Here is a 20,592-nt window from a genome sequence, read left to right as displayed (position 1 = left end):
TATGAAGCGAGATTTTATGTTTTGACGTACGTTTCCAGCTGTGTTGTGTTGTGTTGGTGTCCGTGGAACATCTATCGGAACTTACGACAGGAGTAAACCATAGTAAATAGAAAACAAAAGAAGTAATATAATGTTAACCAAAGAACTTAACTGTGGATTGTGTACTGCAAGAAAACAGTGTTGTCCACACACATGAATAGTAAAGAATCAATGTTTTGAAAAGACAAAAATGTTTCTGTGTATACACCCAAAAAGGAGGAGTTTTCAACATTAGGTACTCTTTCCAACATAAAATATATATTGGATTTCATAATTTATACACATAAGATTAACATTTAATAGACTAACATATCTGAACACTTTTTTATCACTCCAATATTATATTACTTCAATGATACAATAAATAAAAGTTTTACATCCAGAACATACTTCTAGGTAATCTAATAATAGACATTTCACAAAACTTCAACTATAATAATAATATATAAGCTGCATTCCATTTCTTTATGGTTTTCCACAGCCATCAGAAGCGTTGGTAGAGTCTTATGAACAGCATATTGTAACAGCATTAAATATATGACTTGTAAATGGCGTATAATAGTTTAATCATAATCAACCATATGGAAGACAAAACTCGTCAGACAGGAAACCATTATTACAACGTGTCTACACTTTCAAAGAAATCATCGTAACAGTTATTCTGTAGTCTCCATAAAAGATACATTTGGTCTAAAATAGATCTACAACAATAGTAAACAATCTGCCAATGTTTCAGAGAAATAAAAAAAATCCATTAAAAGTTTATTCCAAAACTTTAATAGTATTCAATGGGCCATATTCAAAAAGTAGAACATCTTTCTCTAATTTTTTTGACAAACAGGGAGGTTAATTGAAACATAAACAAAACAGTTTAAATCACCTTCAAACTGTGATCAACTTTAGTAAGACTTCAATGTATGATCATTGACAGAATGTTTAGGTTTCCCTAATTTGTACTATATACTACATTAGATTAATAAATTGTTTTAAATATCATTTAATCAAAACAAATTGTATAGTTATTGAGCATTTATATATTTAAGTTACCATATATTAGACTAACAGAAAATTTCATTGGAAGTATAACTGTTTCTTATAAAAGTTTACTGGGGTAAAAAAAGAAACTTTACACATATTTTGGCAATACATTAATTATTATAATTAGTTTATAATAAACAAAAAATTATAGTTCAATTACAATTACTGAATCCAAATTTAAACAGTATCACATAACATTTCAACCAAAGAAAATCACAAGCGCCTAAGGAAAGATTTATTTTAATTGTTAAGGAATTAATTATTGAATTTTGTGTATTTAGTATTGCAAAAGTTTAAAATCCAAATTCCAGTTAATGAGCTAAGCTACCTATAAGGTGATTTTAGTGAGAAACGTTTAATACAACAGGTTTGTTTTGGAAAGTACATATATGCCAAAAATGTTATCATTGGTAAAGTATGTGGTATGAAAATAGAAATAACATTGTATTGTATCCCTAGCGTTACTCAATATTTTAAACAATATTGTCCATCAAACCTTTAAAGTGTCAAGTTAACGCAAGCAGGAAAACCTAAATTTAGTCCAGACTTTTACTTTAATAGAACAGTATTGCCAAAATTGCCATTTATTAAAATTAACTTTTAATAATTAAGTTTCCTTTATTAGAGATGGTTCAAAAGGGCATGTACTGTAAGATAAATATAAGTCCATATCTATCAGTACATAGTAAGGACTGCACAACCACAACCTTAAGAGATGATCACAAAATATAGCAGTAACTTTAGTCAATTGGATCACATTTGTTATTAAAACAGTGTTATTAGGATTAACAATCACTAAATAACATTTGCTTTTGTAATTCACAACGTGCATCTATTAGTATACCTAAACATGATCTAAAAAAAAACACCATACTTAAGCTATTGGGCAATAGATAAAAAATGTCTTTAACAATGCTTATTTTCAAATTTGTACCTTAATAATACACCGTACGGTGCCTGATAGGCTAAGACAGTTTAGATAAAAATAAAAAATATTGCTTCTTTGCCTGTATAGGAATTTTCTTTGCCTACCTTTTGGAATAAATCAGTTTAACATTTATGAATTAATATCAGTTTGGATTGTTAATGCTAATAATAATTATTGAAAGTATACCTTAATAATGTTTGGGCTTCATCTCTTATAAGTTTTTTCACCCTTGTATGTGGTTACCATTTTTTAAATCTAACTTATCCAGCTTTCAATAACACCATGATAAAATACATAATTATTTTTGGTTTTAGTTAGTTAGTTAGTTAGTTTTAGTTAGTTTAGTTAGTTAGTTGGTTTTAGTTAGAATAACTAGTTACCTTTATTTAAAAATATATACTCTATATTATTTTTTTGAGACGTTCATTTTTTAAACATGTCTTGACTTACTTGACTTAATCTGACTAGGCTATATGGAACTTTATTCTCAGAACATGTTTTAACTGTTCTGCAATTGGTTATGTCAAAAAGCCATTTGACTCATTTACTTCATATAACTTGAAAGTTGTAAAATGTCCTTTCTCCAATAGAGAGTTTTTTTGAAAAGTCTGTATTAGAGAAAGGACATCAAATTTTATTTTTATTAATACAATTTTGATCACCTATGATTTTTTTAGCGATAGTTTTAAATTTTCATAGAGCCAATTTTACAGGGCAAAAAAATAGACAAAGAGATGAAGCCCAACCAGGTTTTGTTCAACATTAGCATGAAATGAACTAGAAGTTCATTTCATGCAGCCTATGTCACTTGATGCGGCCTGCATAATAACATTGAAGGCAGGCGTGGTTCTTACCCAGGTCCTTGACGGTGGGAGGTTGGTAGTTCTCTGGTTGTTGTGATGATTGTATCAGTCTCGCCTGACTCCCAGTGCTGCCAGCAGATAATGTCGATGTCGTGCTGAGTGTCAGGTGGTTGGGAGTGCGACCCAGACCTCCCTTCCCCTTGGCTCCTGATTGGCTGTTCTCGTCCTCCCCTTCTGACTTCGTTCCGGGATCACAATCGTGTTGCTTTTTTTCTGAATCTGCAAAATATTTTTGATTCAGATTGGATTATATATGATGCCAACACACAAAGGTATTTTGCGAATGTGAGCGTTGATTGTACGAGTTTTGTTACCAAGATCATCTGGTTGTATTCAGAAACATTTATTATCAGCCCAACCAAAGACAGCTTGGTCCAGTTTCAAACCTTCAAAAAGCTCCTGACCATTCATATGATCCATCCGGTAACTTTCTGATTTTTGAGTAGTTGAAGGATCCTGAGACAGAAGTTGCTTTATAAAAAGACACATTTTCTGGTTCTGTCCAATAAACATCACACAATATTGATGAAAATTAAGATTATAAATCTTAGCCCATCAATTTTGAATGCTGTGAGGAGGAGACCACAACCTTTCACATACACTGTCCAAATGCCAATTCCTGTTGTCTGAGTTCTCTACATCCCTTGGAATAGCTTGTACAGATCAAGGAGAATATCATGGCACAATGAAAAGAGAATCTCAAGGTTCATAAAGGACATAGGATTTGACAAGGGCTGAGTTCCATGAGGGTGCAGAAGCCAAAATTAGCTATGTTACAAATCCATAAAAATCCCTCGGCAAAAAATGTCAACTCACCAACAGCGTCAGAGACGGTTTTACTTCTTGACCTAAAGTTAGTGTTGGGCTCCGGATGTTGTTCCCTAGTCTCCAGATTGTCGTAGTCTATGTTGCCCGCTGAGTGTCGCTGCGGTCCCTTGGGTGGTTTCTTGGGTTTGCCGAGAGTGTGGGAGCCCTGCATGATGACGACTCCGCTCGGAGTAGTCTTGGTCTGAGGAGTTTCCCCCGGGGTGGCCTGGCGGGGGCCTGTGAGGACAACGAGTAGTGCAAACTAACACTGCGAACAACCGCTACAACAGACATGCAACAGGCAAACATAAAAGAAAAAGAAGAAAAATAAAGGGTAAAATAAAATAAACAAGAACTAAATAAATTAAAATAGTACTAAAGTATTTGCTATTTTCTTTAAATAGAACTGGACATTCCATCCTCATATAGTTGAAGCCAGTTTTAGTTTTAGTAAAAAATTAGCATAGTTGAATTTCAGCCACCAAAAGAGTTCTGCTGTAAATTAATGATTTCTGTTAAACATTCCAACTTTTTAACTCAAACTGAAACTGTCAAACTGAAAGAAAAACTTAGTGTGAACCATTTTATCTGTCAAGTCTCATTGCCTATCACAGTAAAAAAAAACTGAGGGTAAATATAATTTTAGACAGTAGGGTTTTCTTTTCTTTGAGGGGCTCATTCTAAAATGTATTTGAATTTGAATACATGGCTTGTCCAAATAGATGGATGTGTGCAAGAGTTATATTCTTAAAATGCAAAGTGGATAACAGGCATACAATACATAAATGTGAGATAAACCTAGAACGATATAGCTAACTGCATGGAAAAGAAATGTTACTTTGTACTAGGGATTAGTAATGAATAAAAACAAACCAAACAAGAACACACAAGGTTATAAATAAACATATTTCACAACTCATAGCATTTACATGTTATTGGTCATAGTTGAGAGGAATGCAGATTATCCAAGGTGTATTCTCATCTTAATTTATTTTCCTCAATCAATTTTCTTTAAAAATCCATAGATTGTTTATTGGTATACGTTTTCTTTAGAGAATTTTAGAATACAATCAGTTAGGTACATTGCGGTTCTAAACTACAAGAGAGAACCTACAATGTGACTAGACTCACGAGTTGAGTTAGTTGATTATTTAAAGGAATTAAACAATTAAAAAGTTGTGGCTGCTACAAGAACCACACTATTTAGATTCAAGACAATTTTGTCTTCCCAACGATGTGCTGTTTAAGAGATATTTATAGAATCATACAACTGGCCTTTCTTTATGGATACAAATTTTTCTGACCTTCTCATTTCATAAAAACCAACTGTTTCCAAAAAACCAAAAACTAATGTAATCACCAACCATGCAAACAAATTCACCAAGACACAAACACTGCTTGTTGAAATGGGCATCAACATTTACAGACATTACTCTGTTTAGAAACCGTAGTCAATTTGAGTAAGAAATTCGTTGTTTGGCAATAACTATGAAAAGGTGTTTCTGTTATTGAGTTTTCCGTTACTGTAATAATTAGACAACTAAAAATGTTTATTTCATTTTATTCCTCTGTGTCCCATGTGTTACTTTTGTTACAACACTCACCAGTGTTGCTGGCAGACTGTCTACCCAGAGTCGCTGTGTTGTTGATTAGCTGTGAAGGTGAAGATCCTGGTTTGGTCGCAGGTATGCTCATATTTCTCACACTCTCTCTGATGATTTGTCGTATTGTCTTCAAGAAGGCATTACGGAAATCTGCAGTGCTGTGAAAACATCAACAGATTCAAGTTCAAGTAGATGAGAAGGAACTGTTAAATTGTTTAAGAGACTGTGGCAGATAATGTCTATTTTGTGTTCATGTGTTCATGATGAAGTTATCCGGTTGGTTATGAACTAAACACCACACATATTGGAAGATGACGTCATAAGGTTGAAGTTCAAATAGTTGTGGTACTGAAAATGTTGTTCCGAAGATTCAAAACCTTTTAAAGGAAACACGGTAAGTATTGCCCAATCAAGTGCAATGAAGGGATTCTTTCAAATTTTCTTAATAGCCTCATCATGTTATTTCATTTTGACTTTATCAAGCTGAATGTTACATTTTTACAGTCAGTAGGTAGATACTGAATAATATATTAACTCTGCAACATTGTATGATTTAAGCAGAGGAAAAGTTACCTATTGCTGAGGACATAGACTTTCTCCGAGCGCCGCTGTAGTTGGCTTCGTAGATGAATAAGTTCCCAAAGGAAGTGAGAGTCCATGTCCTTGGCAGAGCTGGCTCTAACCTGCACCTCTGTCACTGGGATCAACACTTGGTAGCGGATGATCTCCACCTCGTTGGAACTACCTTTACTGGCCACACTCTGTCAAACAATACATTGTGTTCTTCAGACCTGCGGTTAACATGTGATGCTGTGATGCGCTATGGGCCCAAAAGATAATTGCACACCTATTCACCTACCTTGTGGGGGAATTTTTCACTTTCTGGCACCCCCTACAAAACAACACCCTCTTCCAATTATTAAAGTGGGCATGGATTCCTTCTATATCTTAACTATCCATAACCATTGACTGTTAATCAAATTCAATGATCAAAAGAGTTTTAAGTAATACAAAGTCACGTAAGCCAGTTGGTCACAGCAAGGATAAGATCCTCAATGAGCTAGGGTACTCAGTTAAATTCTCCAAGAACAATTCCATTGAGAGATTCACAGTTCATAAAACTAAAGGCACTGTGATTTCATAAGTCATAAGTAGTAAATAGTAGTGTATCTGGCCTAAAGTAACATATAAATGCATTGAATTTGTTTTGTATACAACAGTTATGATACAATATTTTACCTTCATAATAAAAATGAGATATATGCCTACAATACTTTGATTCAAGAAACCACCTTAAACCTATCAACTTGGATTCAACTTATTTTACCTTTCTTTATCGGTTTTAAACATGTTAAACTAGATAGATCTGGTTTGTGATTTTAAAATATCTTTCAAAATTATTTTGATAAACATACCATTAGCTTCTTCTTCTGTCTAAGTCTTTCTTTACACAGGAAAACAACAGCGGATTTGAACACAAAGCACATTGCATGGAGCTCAAGTCCTTTCTTGATTTTGCCGAGGAAATCTGAGATATTGAGCCACTCTACACCTCCGTAGTACAACAGATCTCCTGGACTGAGATCAATCGGCTGAAACATGAATGGACAATCTATAGGTTCAACTTATACAATGTAATTAATTATTTATGTGTTTATTAATTACCATAGGTACCTCACAGGACTGCATACATCAAGTATGCTGTACTTTTTTCTTGTTATACATCCTTCCTTCACATCATAGGCTCTAGTTCAGAACTGTTTTACTTGTTACTTCGGCTAAGCTTAGAAGTTCGCAGCATTATGACATAGTAAAAGCTACTGGTGATTGGCAGGATATTAACCCAGGGCCTTTGAGACCAAGTTTATCACGAGACCAGCTCGCTCCCTCTAAGTAAGCCATACTATAAAATCAATGCAATTAATAATCACAATATAGTGTTTACTTACTTGTTTACAAGACTTCTGGTGTTGTCGGAACAAGTGGTCAAATATTGCACCGTATTCTTCGTGAATTCGTTGCATTTCGTTGATATGCTCTGCTACCTTTTCCATTCCCTTTAAGGCCTCTGTAACAGGTTAAGTTGTACTTGAGCTGATAAAAATAATCAAACGCACATTGATGGACGTTTAAAATAAGTTTCACAGCTCTGAAGAATTTAATCTAAAAGCCATGAAATAGTTTGCAGGCTAGGTAGACATTCCTGAATCTTACGGTGCAGTGTTTCATGTTCCACAGATATTTTCAACAAAGAGAGCACAGCTAAGGTTGTTGTATGGTTTTTATACATGTAAGTAACAGATAATAATGTTGCTGAGCAGATTAAAATGTTCCAAAACACAGTAGTAGACAAGTACTTTTACAATATTTTAGAATTTAATAAATTAATTAATCTAAACCATTAAAAAGTTAGAAGGCTAGGTATTTCTATTTCTGGTTTTAAATCAGTATTTATTTTACACATACTTTAATATTACAAATATTACACATATATTTTTACGAGGAAACGGCCTTTGAACCTGAGGCTCTGTCATTACTAGTTGCTCTTAGACAAGAGAAAGCGTAAACTTACCAACGAGATGAAGATGTTGATCAGACTGAGGGTCTGTGAGATTTCTAAGCTGCTGCAGCAGGAGTGGGTACTTGAGGATTCTCTGTATGGGCTTGATGAGATAGGATTCCAGGGTGGAGGAGTGTTGTTGTCGTGGGTTTCTTGAAGATAGGAACTCTTGAAGGGCTTGGTTTCCCTCGTCTAAAATAAAAAGAATTGCTTATGTCTTAAAGCATGAAATATTTTAAAATTCCGTCGCAGATATATTTTTGTTGAAACTTTAAAAAATGCTTATAGGATTTTACAAATTTGTAACTAATACCAACCGATACAGTATCTCAGTATGGTTTGGATTTGTTTGATTTGGACAGCCCCATACGGCCATACATACACCGTACTCCCTGTTTTAGAGGAGTTTATGCTTACGTGATTGCTCACCCAAACTGTTGTGTACATGATGTAAACAAAAAAATGTTTGTTAAGCTGTTTAGTACATATATATTATGTTTTGCTGCATTGCACATTGTTTATGATAGTACATTATAGTATTTTTAACTAGTTCTGAAAACTTACAGTTTTAGTTAGATGTTTTAGTTACAGTGAGAGTTAATCCAAAGTTGTCTAAATTAGAGTAGAGAGTTTACTGTGATTCAGTAGTCTGGATTTTAAAAGTATGATTCATAAAAAAATTCTGCACATTGCAATAGCATAACAAATACCTACACAAAATAACATTGCTAGGAGGTAGATTGTATACACCATAAAATTTGTACTTACTTGGGTGAAGAACTTTTTGAGCTTTCGAATGACTTGCACAGAATGAACTGTACAATTTGAAGTGGTTAACATAATATAAGAAAGCGCTTCCGATTGAAAAAAGGACATTCTGAAAAAGAGGTTTCCAGTTAATTATATATAGGGTCATACATATTATAGCACTAGGTATTAAAGCTTAACATAGTTTTTTTTTAAATATCATTGATAGTTACAAAAAAGTATAAAACCCAAATATGGGAATGTTAAACTACTAACTTAAAACCAAGACAAAATTAAATTAATTCTGTTATATTTATTATTTTTAAGTTGAACCATTTGGTACCTTTGAAAAGGTTCAAAATTACTATAGTTAGTATGATGTGGATGATAACGGTAGTTGTTCAGATACATTAGCCTAATTATTATTTTTAGGATTACAATACATAAAAAAAACTAAGTTTTATATTCTTGAAATAATGTTTCTCTAGTTAAGCATGATTGGTATAATCTATGTTTCAACATGAACAATTGGCTTTACTGCTAATTCATAAAATTTCAAACTGATGCAACTGATACAACTTTGAGGAAAATCTTTAGCAATCAATTTCAAAAACTTGACTAAAAGGAAGGAAGAATAAAAAATCTAGATAAAATTGAGTGCTAATCACAAGTTAAATAAGTGACTGTGATCACAGGTGTTCTGCGATAGCAAGAGACGACCGCCGGTGTCGCCAAAACTGTAAGATATGTTTACAGCTATTGCTGCAAAAGAAAGCCAAAACCAGTAAAAAATACCTGTAAATATAAATTTCAGGTTTTTCTTCAATCAAATACAAATTTATTACACATTGTACAGTTTATTGTACATCATTTTTCCTGTTGATGACAGATTATCTAAAAAATTAGTTACAGTATCATATGAACACCCCAGTCCCCAATTAAGTAATCAACTCCGCACCGTACTAAAAATTGTCTACAATATATTGTTGAACTAGTTTACAGGTTGAATTTTTTTAGACAAAAAAATCTAGAAACAGATACATGCTTACACCATAGTGCCATAAGTATATAACTAATAGCAATTATTTCATTTTCTATATCAGGCGTAAAATTAATAATAATAATCTATCAAACTCATAATTTCATAAACATTGTAACTACTAGTAGAATCCCACCAACCGAAAAGTGGGAAATAGTGAAACCCTCCCATGAACAGTTGTTCTGGTTGGATCCAAACATACTAATGCTAAATGACAATAAATGATAATTATGATCATGATTAAATTAACACTAGCAGTCGTACTCGTGCTTCGCAACGGGAAGAGAACGCTAAAGAGAATAATTATGTTTCATAGATTTGCTGTAGATAAACTTTTAGTGATCCACTAAAAGTATTAACTGTCTACTCCGTTTCCCAAACATTTTTTGGGGAAATAAACCATACAAACACAACAGGTTTTTGTTAACAAATAGGAAAAAAGAAAGTCAATAAGTTACCAAAAAATAAGTTAATAATAAATAAAATAATTTATAATGGTTTAAATACCTGCATTCAGTAATCCAATATGCTGCTTGTGGCAACTATAGTTTCCGTTCACAGGGAACCATCTTCAGGCCGTACAAAGCGTCGTTATTCACTTCCATATATGAAGGTCGTCATTTAATAAATAAGTACATAGAACACGAACACACAAAAACGCACATTGACACGAACATTTAACATTAAAAATACCGAGTACTCGGGAACACGAGACAGGTGACGCGACCGGGTGGAAGTTGTAGCTCGAACTGGTGGTCAGTGGTCTAACGGTATGACGTCAGCCATTGTCTCCTTATCACTGCCGGCTCGCATTCATTCCTTCTCTCCTCCTCCCCCATCCAGTATTTTGATTGCGGTGTTATAAATGGAATTTGATTGGAATGAGAGTTTGTCATTTAAAACATTTTGACCATCTGTTTTGACTGCCTTGTATATTTCAAATTCTTCATAAGTGTTAATGGTTGATCGGTCTTGGGAAAGATGTAAAACGTCCATATTACTATTTATGTTTAAATAGTTGTGGTTGAGTGAAATTAAATGCTCTGCGAAATTTGAAGTTTGTGGTCCTGTAGTTTTCTTGGGGATATGTTCTCTGAACCTCTTCTTGAAAGAGCGTGAAGTCTGTCCGATGTAATATTTTGGGCAATCGCTACAGTTTAATTTGTAAACCCCAGACTTGTCATAAACAGTGGAATCCGTTTGTTGCCGCTCTTTATGACAAGTCTGGGGTTTACAAATTAAACTGTAGCGATTGCCCAAAATATTACATCGGACAGACTTCACGCTCTTTCAAGAAGAGGTTCAGAGAACATATCCCCAAGAAAACTACAGGACCACAAACTTCAAATTTCGCAGAGCATTTAATTTCACTCAACCACAACTATGTAAACATAAATAGTAATATGGACGTTTTACATCTTTCCCAAGACCGATCAACCATTAACACTTATGAAGAATTTGAAATATACAAGGCAGTCAAAACAGATGGTCAAAATGTTTTAAATGACAAACTCTCATTCCAATCGAATTCCATTTATAACACCGCAATCAAAATACTGGATGGGGGAGGAGGAGAGAAGGAATGAATGCGAGCCGGCAGTGATAAGGAGACAATGGCTGACGTCATACCGTTAGACCACTGACCACCAGTTCGAGCTACAACTTCCACCCGGTCGCGTCACCTGTCTCGTGTTCCCGAGTACTCGGTATTTTTAATGTTAAATGTTCGTGTCAATGTGCGTTTTCGTGTGTTCGTGTTCTATGTACTTATTTATTAAATGACGACCTTCATATATGGAAGTGAATAACGACGCTTTGTACGGCCTGAAGATGGTTCCCTGTGAACCGAAACTATGGTTGCCACAAGCAGCATATTGGATTACTGAATGCAGGTATTTAAACCATTATAAATATTCAAACGTAATCCGGAGGCTAACAACTCTTAAAAATGAAATAAAATAAGTTAATAAAAAATAAAATAAGTCAATAAGAACTATGCACTTAAAAGATAAAGCGCCTTATTCCCACAATATCAAAAAGTATTTATTAAATTAAAAACATAAACATAACACTGTAAAAAATCCAACTTCGACAATTTTCATTTTGTATCACAGCTTTTTGTTGCTGCTTGGTTCAAATTAGCTGTTGTCATCAATTTAAACCTACAAGTGCACCTGTTGCTCGAGCAATTGCAAAGTATTACAGGCGTTCAAAACTAATAACAGTCGTAATTTCTGATGAATTAAAAGAGTCAACTCAAAGATTATATAATCAATCACTCCACTCCAGTTATCGAAACTGGAAACGAACTCACTCTGAAAACGAAAGCAAAGTAGGCTATGTATCATGTGTTTACTATGAACAGCGGTAATTAACACAAATAATTTGTCTGTTTAAGTAAACAAAATCTTTTCTTCATAAGAAATACATTGGGATTTTGATGGCCTGTGGGGCAAATCCCGAGGACTGTTATTACAGGAATTGGTGAAAGGGGGTGTCTACACAAAAAATACTTAATTTTGACACATCGTTTGTAAAAATCCGTTCATTATTAACGGAGGAGTAGTGTTTCGTAGAAATCGCCTTCACGTATTATATGTAAGGATGTTGCTTGCTTTAAAATTGCATTTAGCATAATATTACTGGGAGATCTGACTTGTATAACACCACTCTAATATGTCAAAAATAAATTTTCCACTCACTTTGAATTGACTGGGATGATCAAACTTGTGAAAGTCTGGCTCCATCTCAAGAGCTTCTTCTAGATTTTGAAGGAACTGACGTTGGAATGAAACTATCTCTTGAATGTTCCCAAACAAGGCTCCAATCTCAGCATGAGACAAAAACGTTTCTTTCTTCAGAGGCTCCAAATAGTTTTCTAGGAGACTGTTTAGATGCTGGAACAAAACAAGTTGTTAATTGCAAAGAAAACCAATTAATATGTCAAATAGATAATACAATTTTCATTAAAATTTATCAGAATTATTTTTCCAGCTGATGGATATTGATTTAATAATTATTATTTACTAGCTGTGGGCCCGTCCTACAAAATAAATAGGTAACAAAAATACGGAGAAATGGTCTTTAGTAGATAATTCTCAAGGTCAGATTATATTCCAACTTACATTTGTAAAATTAAAACAAAATCTTTGTTATAACACTTATAACTGGTATTTGTTGCACATTTTTACCCAAAATAAATAAAAATAATAATTTATTCAAAAACTTGCTTTATAAAAAACAAAAATTGTGGGAGTAAATCCACTACCCCACTGTGAATATCTAGAAATATGAGGGACATATCCGCAACCCGTCTTAAAATATAGCAGAAGGTTAAAAACCAAGAATAAAATAGACTGTGTATTAATGGGATGGTATTTATTTAATTAGGAACATTTTATAATAAACATGAGTAATATCAATGAATACAAACTGTATTCATTGAAAAAACTAAAAGAAACTAAATGGTTATGGAGAAGTCAGACTGGAATTTTGCTGCCGAAATGACATTTGGGCAGCCGCTGCCACTATATATATATTTATATCTCTCTAAGCCAATTCTTTGTCTCACCCTCTCTCACTCAATCAGCTGACCTGGCCGCACGCTTGCGATAGTTTGCCTAGCGGCCGCTGCGGGAACTATCCAAAATTCAAATATTCCCATTCTGAATTTTTGACAAAGCCATTGGGTTTCTTATAGGTTTTGTATTTCATTGGTAATATTCTTTTCTTTTAGAAAGATGTTCACATAAAATAGTCCACGCAGAAAGGGTGATACGTCACGTTTAAGGTCAGAGCACTTCTGCATAAGGCAAGAAAATAGTGCTACATATAGTATTAAAAACCTGCTGGTTACTGTGCAAACACTAACTAACTAACTAGTCTGTCTACAGAGTTGGCAGAAATATCCGCTTCTCATCCACAACCATACGGATGTATCCCTCACCCCCCCAGGAACAGTTAAGTAATTGAAGATCTTATTACCTCAGTAATAAGTTACATTACATCTGAGGTATTTTATTAGAATTTTACTACTAACCTTTACATAAGTACGTTCTGTATCAATTAGCTCAAGAATGACTTTGCGCAGTTTCTCTGCATCTGTGAGTTGACGGCTGGGCGTAAGCAGAGCTTGGGATGTTGTACTAACGACGCTTCCTGTTGGGCTTGACTTACGAGTCTCCCCAGGCGAGCGACAGAAACCTGTCACTTGTTCTGCAGTCTAGAAATGATAAGGAAAAATTATATTTGATGAATGTGTTCAATAGACAATAGACAATAGACAAAATCTTTATTGAAATATTCTTAGAGAACATTCATGCGTCAGGTACATAAAATGTACAGTATGTACGTAAACTATTACAGTAATTTGCAATTACAATTAGAATTTTTTTCTTCTTTTTCTTCTTTTTTTCATGGTAGCTTATTGTTTAAGAATTCATCCTCAGAGTAGAACGGCCGGTCTATAAGCCATGTTGTCAGGTGCTTCTTGAGCAGATTGGGTTGTTCTCTCTTGAGGTGCTCTGGTAGGTTGTTAAAGTACAGAGCACCTTTGTAGGATGGTTTCTTCTCGTACAGACTCAGATGGTGTTGTGGGAGGGAAAAATTGGCGGCATGTCGTGTGTTGTGCTGGTGTATGTCTCTGTGTCTTGGCTGGGCTGTTTTAGTGGTGTGGATAATGACTTCTCTTATGTAGAGTGAAATTGATGTGAGAATTTTAAGGTTCTTGAAGGCTTCTCGGCAACTGTCTCTGTAGTTCAGGTCGGCAAGGCATCTAATTGCTCTTTTTTGCTTTAGGAGTACTCTTTCCAGGTTGCCTTTTGATGTTCCACCCCAAGTCGCAATGCCATATCTGAGGTGGGACTCGAATAGAGCAAAATATGCAACTTTGGCTACTTCTGGGCTGCAAGCTTGCTTGATCCTACGTATAACGTAGAGACTTGAACTTAGCTTTTTGCAGAGCTGGTCTATGTGGGGTTTCCATGATAGCTTGGAGTCAATTATGATGCCTAGGTATTTTGTGGTGTTTTGTGTTTGTAGTCCCGGTATTGTAATGTCTGTGTTGTTGCGTTTGGTGGTGAAAGTCATTTGAACGGTTTTGCTTTCGTTTAGAACTAGGTCGTTGGAGGTACAGTATTGCTTTGTTCTCTGGAGTTGTGTGTTGGTTTTCTCTTCCAGATTTTCCATTGTTTTGTCCGCAAATGTGAGAACTGTGTCATCTGCGTACATGGTGGTGTGTCCATCTTCCCCAATCCAACTAGGTAGGTCATTCGTGAGAAGGAGGAAAAGGACTGGGCCAAGTACTGATCCTTGGGGTACTCCTCTTTGCACGTCTACAGCTTTGGATTGGGCCTTATACTTAGTGTTGTTCTTTATGTAGGCTATTTCCACAAGCTGTTTCCGGTTACTAATGTAGCTTTTAAACCATTCTGCTGCTCTTCCTCTCACGCCTAGTGTTTCCAGCTTGAGTAGAAGAAGTTCGTGGTTTAGGCAGTCGAAAGCTTTACTAAAATCTAGGAAGAGGCTTGTTGAAGTGCTGCCTTCTTCTAGTTGGTCTAGTATGTGCTCCGTCAGTTGTATTAAGGCTGTGGCTGTCGATCTACCTTTGATAAATCCATGCTGTTGACTATTGAGAAGGTTGTGTTCTTGAAGATGGTGTAGGAGTTGGGCTAGTACTATCTTTTCGATTATTTTTGAAAATGTTGATATTAGGGAGATTGGCCTGTAGCTGTTTCTTTCTATCGTTGGTCCATTTTTGTATTTTGGGTAGACTTTAGCTATTTTTAATTTATCTGGGAATTTTCCTTGTGAGAGTGATTTATTTATGAGGTCTGTCAGGGGTATTACTATTTCATTTTTACAGTTTTTTAGAAGTTTAGCTGATACCTCATCAGTTCCGGATGAATTTTTCATCTTTAGAGATTGAATGGCCTTTTGCACTTCTTCTTGTGTGACCCGTCTGAACTGGAGTGTGTGATGTGTTGCTGGTGAGTGGTCTGTTAAGGCATTGGTTCTAGAGTTATTGTTATTTTGGAGTGTTCGGTCGGCTATTGATGAGAAAAAATCATTAAAACAGTTTGAAACTTCTATTGGGTCGTCTATTGTTTTATTGTTGACTTGAAGATGGATTTGGTTTTCAGTATTTGATCTCGCTTCCCTTTCTCGGTTTATTGTTTGCCACAGTGCTTTGGACTTGTTTTCAGCCTGGTTTATGTGAGCTGTGTTGTTTTCTTTACGAAGCATTTTCAAATGCTGGTCGTACTCCCTTTTTTTAATAGTTGTTCTGGCTTTGTCTTCCATAAGTCCGGTTGTTTGCTCCTTTTCTAAGGCCTTTATATATTCATTTTTAAGTCTAGCCGATTCTTGATTCCAACACTGTCTCCTTTTATGTTGTTTAACTCTTGACGTTTTAAGAGGGCAGGCGTGGTTTAGTGTTGTCTGGATGATGTTGCTGAAATTGTTGTAGGCTTCATCTACGTCATGAGTTTGTATTATAGTTTCCCAGTCTTGTTCTTGTAGCTGTGTCTTAAAGTTATCTATTGTTGTTCTGTTGAAGATTCGTTTATTTTCTTTGATGTTGTTGATGATCGGTTTTCTAGTGATGATTTTTGCGATTTGTGCGGTATGGTCAGATAGTCCTGATGTTATAACTGAGGTTTCTATTTGTTGATTATCAATGTTTGAGCATATCCAGTCTATTGATGTTTCTGAGTCACTTGTAATTCGAGTGGGAGGTAGCCTCAGTCTTGAGATATTGAAGGAGGTTAGGAGTTCTTCAATTTTTTCGTTTTCATTGTCATCAACTAGGTTGTTTACATTGATGTCTCCCATTATTAATATTTGCTTATCCGTAGTGAGCACTGCTTCCAGTTGTTCAGAGAGTATATCGATGGCTTGGTCTAGGTTTGCACTTGGTGGCCTGTATACTCCGAGGACCAGCAGTGGATTCCTGTTTAGCTTCAGTTCAAAGAGCACAGTTTCGCAAATTAGTTCTGTTTCCTCGCTACTTGTGCATATGAGTGATACATGCTTTTCCCAGCCACTTCTTACATAAGCGACCACTCCTCCTTTGACATGGGATTTCCTCAGGGTGTCTAGTTTATTTCCATTATAAAATTCAAGACTAATTCCAGACTTTTCAAGACTAATTCCAGATTTTTCAAGACTAGTTTTTTCAACAATTAGTGCGTGTTGATACCAAAATGTATCGATTCTCGATTCTTGATACCGATACCAATTGTTATAGCTTAACAAAATTTTCTGAATAATTCTACACCAACCCCTGTCTTTGTCATAAAGTAGTATTATGATAATGTGGTGTTTTCAAGTAAAGAAATAATGCAGCAATAAAAAATTCTAACTAGGAAATTTTTTTCATGAAATCTTCCACGTACCGTACGTTTAGACATCATCATTGACTGCAGCGGTTACATAAACGTGATCGTCGTCGTCCGCGATCACGGCAAAATCATGAACATTTCCCGCGGCCTTGTAGACATCAATGACATCATCGTCGTCTCCCGCTGTCTCAGAAACGTCATCGTCCGCAATCGCGGCAAAATCATGAACATTTCCCGCGGCCGTGTAACATCATCGTCGTCTCCCGCGGTCACGGAAACGTCATCGTCATCTCCCGCGGTCACGGAAACGTCATCGTCATCTCCCGCGGTCACGGAATCGTCATCGTCGTCTCCCGCGGTCACGGAAACGTCATCCTTATCTCCCGCGGTCACGGAAACGTCATCGTCATCTCCCGCGATCGCGATAAAATCATGAACATTTCCCGCGGCCGAGCAGATATCATCGTCGTCTCCCGCAGTCACGGAAACATAATCGTCATCTCCCGCGGTCACGGAAACGTGATCGTCGTCGTCCGCGATCGCGGCAAAATCATGAACATTTCCCGCAGCCGTGTAGACATCATCGTCGTCTCCCGCGGTCACGGAAACGTCATCGTTATCTCCTGCGGTCACGGAAACGTCATCGTTATCTCCTGCGGTCACGGAAACGTCATCGTCGTCGTCCGCGATCGTGACAAAATCATGAACATTTCCCGCGGCCTCACCCGCGATCGCGGCAAAATCATGAACATTTCCCGCGGCTGTTCAGACATCACCGTCATCTCCCGCGGTCACGGAAATGTTATCGTCATCGTCCGCGATCACGGCAAAATTATGAACATTTCCCGCGGCCGTGTAGACATCATCGTCATCTCCCGCGGTCACGGAAACGTCATCGTCATCTCCCGCGGTCACGGAAACGTCATCGTCATCTCCCGCGTTCACGGACACGTCATCGTCATCTCCCGCGGTCACGGAAACGTCATCGTCGTCGTCCGCGATCGTGACAAAATCATGAACATTTCCCGCGGCCGAGCAGATATCATCGTCGTCTCCCGCGGTCACGGAAACGTCATCGTCGTCTAACGCGGTCACGTAAACGCAAGACGACGATCGCGGCAAAATCATGAAAATTCCCGACTTTGAAATCAAATTTAAGACTAAATCCCGACTTTCAAGACCATTTTGAAATTCAATACTAATTCCCGACTTTCCCGATTTTCCCGACTACTAGACACCCTGTTTCCTTGAGAAGCCTCCAATAAGTGAGTAATTTTCTACCCACGTGTTTTGCAAGTTTTGTTGTGCTACGCCGTGCTCTGTTATTATGATCAGGTCCGGGTCTTCATCTTGGAGGAAGTGTGCTAGTCTATCAGTTTTTTTAGATAACCAATTTATGTTTTGGTGTAGAATTTTAAGTCCTTGTTGGCTATTAGGTGTTTGGAATTTTACTGTACGGAGTGTCGGAGGGGATGTGTTACATCTTTGAGCTGGTTTTTGTGCTTTTCTCTGGGATGAGGGTGTTCTTCTAAAAAATGATGTTGGGAGGTGGGAGTGTTTAGGGGTACTTGTGTGCAACTTTGGTTTTTGTTAGTTTGTAGTGTGTTTTTATACTTTGGGAGGGGTGGTTCTGCGATTTTCTCAATGTTGATGTGGTATTTGGAAAGTTCCTGGGAGCTAAGCAAGTTTGCTTGTTGTATCCAACGGCCTAGTTTATCATTACTGCTGGGTGTTATGTAAAGGAATGAGTGTGTGTGCCTTGAGATAGCAACGATGCAGTGGTGCTGCGATTCATAAATTTCTTCTCTTTTAGCAGATGTTCGTATGACAGCTATGTTTTCTGCTTGCCGTCCTTGAAATTCATGTATCGTAGATGCGTTGAAACCTAGCTTGTTTAGTTCTCTTTTCTCAGCTTGTTTGAAGACCAAGCATTTGTATTTATTTTTGTTGAGAGTGAGGTTCAGGCTTTCTAGTCCCTGATACTGCTGTGTCGCCAGTTCTTTCTCTGTCTGGTTGGTGGTTTGCATTCCTTGGCTGTAGAATTTTGAGAGGATGGCTGTGGTGCTCTTTGTGCATCTGTATGTGGTGTTTAGTATTTTTGTTGTTGTGGCTATTTCTGTAATGTTGTGGTATTTAACTTCTAGGTTCTCTGCTCTGTTTATATATGGTATTTGGTTAATGTCGCCAATAAGCAATACTTCTTTAGCAGTTGATAAAATGGCTGCAAAGAGTATTTCTCCGGCATGCATCATTAGGGCTTCGTCAATGAAGAGCCTGTTATAGGTGTTTCCTCTCTTAAGATGTTGGGTGGAGTTTATTATGAATGAATGCACGGTTCGGAAGGTGTCATTGCATTTTGCCTGGCTATGGTCTGGGTGGTTGGTTTTGTATCTCTGTCGGAAGTCCATTGCCGCATCTCTTGTAGGAAACAGGATGAGGTCCCCTGTAGCATAGTTGTTGAGTAGGAAAGTTGTTTTCCCACATCCTGGCACACCTTGGACTAAGTTCAGTTTAGTGTTGTATGAGTTTTTAATGTCAATGTGTTTTGTGCTATTATAGAGATGTAGTTCGTTTAGGAGTATTGTCTCGTCTGATACTAAGATGTTTTGATTAATTGCTATGTTGTTTGGGGCAGTTGCATAATTTCCATTACCTTTCCTCAGTAGTTGCACTAGACGTGCTCCATCGAAACCGAATTGGTAAGGTGTTGGGTGTGTTGTTTCTTGTTGGGTGAGGAAGTTTCCAGTGTTCAGGTTTATGATGGCGTATTTGTTTTTGGTTCTATTGCAGAAGTCTTGGAGTTTAGGGTCGTCTTTTTGGAGGCTGCTTATATTGTACTCCTTGTATATGGTGTTAAGGTGGTGTAGCAACATCGATTCCTTTGACTTCCAAAGTTCTCTTTGCTCAAGCATCGCTGCTTGAGCGAAGCTTTCCTCACTGTTGGATGGTAGACATGGAGGTTGATAGGTGTTAATTCCTGTGTACGTTCCCCGAGTTGTTCTCCAAGTACTGTAGTACGAGGTTTTTTCTTTTCCTGGGAATATTTTTGCTATTTTCCTTTGTACCCTATCTGTAGTGTGGTCAATGAGATCATCAATAATTTTTTTGTAGTCTTTTGTTTGTGTATAAATCCGGAAACGATGTAGGTAGGCATTACATGAATATTGTAGTAGTATTTGTATTATTTCTCTGATGTGTAGTTTGCTGAGGCTGGCAGTTTCTATGAATTCTTCGAGTCTGATAGAGAAAAGTACTGGGAATTTTATACAATCGTTTGCCAATTCAAGGAACCGGAACAGTTTCCTCTTCCAATTGCCATTTATTCCTGTTGAGCATATGACAATGTGAGTGTTGTCCTCGTTGTCTTGAGCTGTAATAAAGTTGTTAAAGGATAGGTTTCTATTTTGTAGTCTCCTGATTATAGTAGGTCTAGCTTCGGGTGGCAGTGTTTTGTATTCAGTCACAAAGAGTGGGAAGGACAATTACCTTACATACTAAAAATGAATTTGTCAGCAGATTCTGAATAAGGAAATCAAAACTTGCTTATTGCCAATGTAAACTTATCGTCAAGCTTTACTTATTGTATGATTATTGTTTAAAGGGACTTTTTTGGGTTGACAGCTTTTT

The 20,592-nt window shown here is 36.5% G+C and overlaps 1 protein-coding gene across 7 annotated transcripts in view; it reads right to left on the bottom strand.

The window, feature by feature from the left end:
* LOC128985820 (protein still life, isoforms C/SIF type 2) overlaps positions 1–20,592 on the bottom strand; it is a 587,264-nt gene that overhangs the window by 4,541 nt on the left and 562,131 nt on the right. For 6 of the 7 annotated variants that reach the window (XM_054405731.1, XM_054405729.1, XM_054405730.1 and 3 more), the window contains 10 exons: positions 13,665–13,847; positions 12,328–12,522; positions 8,608–8,716; positions 7,852–8,031; positions 7,229–7,347; positions 6,695–6,871; positions 5,853–6,040; positions 5,280–5,437; positions 3,685–3,912; positions 2,860–3,087 (listed from right to left, as the gene is read on the bottom strand). In XM_054405731.1, coding sequence (XP_054261706.1) covers positions 2,860–3,087; positions 3,685–3,912; positions 5,280–5,437; positions 5,853–6,040; positions 6,695–6,871; positions 7,229–7,347; positions 7,852–8,031; positions 8,608–8,716; positions 12,328–12,522; positions 13,665–13,847 — 1,765 coding nt within the window. Of the gene's footprint in view, positions 1–2,859; positions 3,088–3,684; positions 3,957–5,279; positions 5,438–5,852; positions 6,041–6,694; positions 6,872–7,228; positions 7,348–7,851; positions 8,032–8,607; positions 8,717–12,327; positions 12,523–13,664; positions 13,848–20,592 lie in introns of those variants that run through there. The other variant, XR_008490076.1, reaches the window with a different exon arrangement.

This window comes from Macrosteles quadrilineatus, unplaced genomic scaffold, assembly GCF_028750875.1.
Source record: "Macrosteles quadrilineatus isolate MER2022 unplaced genomic scaffold, UCM_ALF_1.0 Scaffold_2__2_contigs__length_208266976, whole genome shotgun sequence".
Classification (NCBI taxonomy): Eukaryota; Metazoa; Arthropoda; class Insecta; order Hemiptera; family Cicadellidae; genus Macrosteles; species Macrosteles quadrilineatus.
The sequence above is the reverse complement of the archived record's forward strand: the minus strand, read 5'-3'. Positions and strand labels throughout refer to the sequence as shown.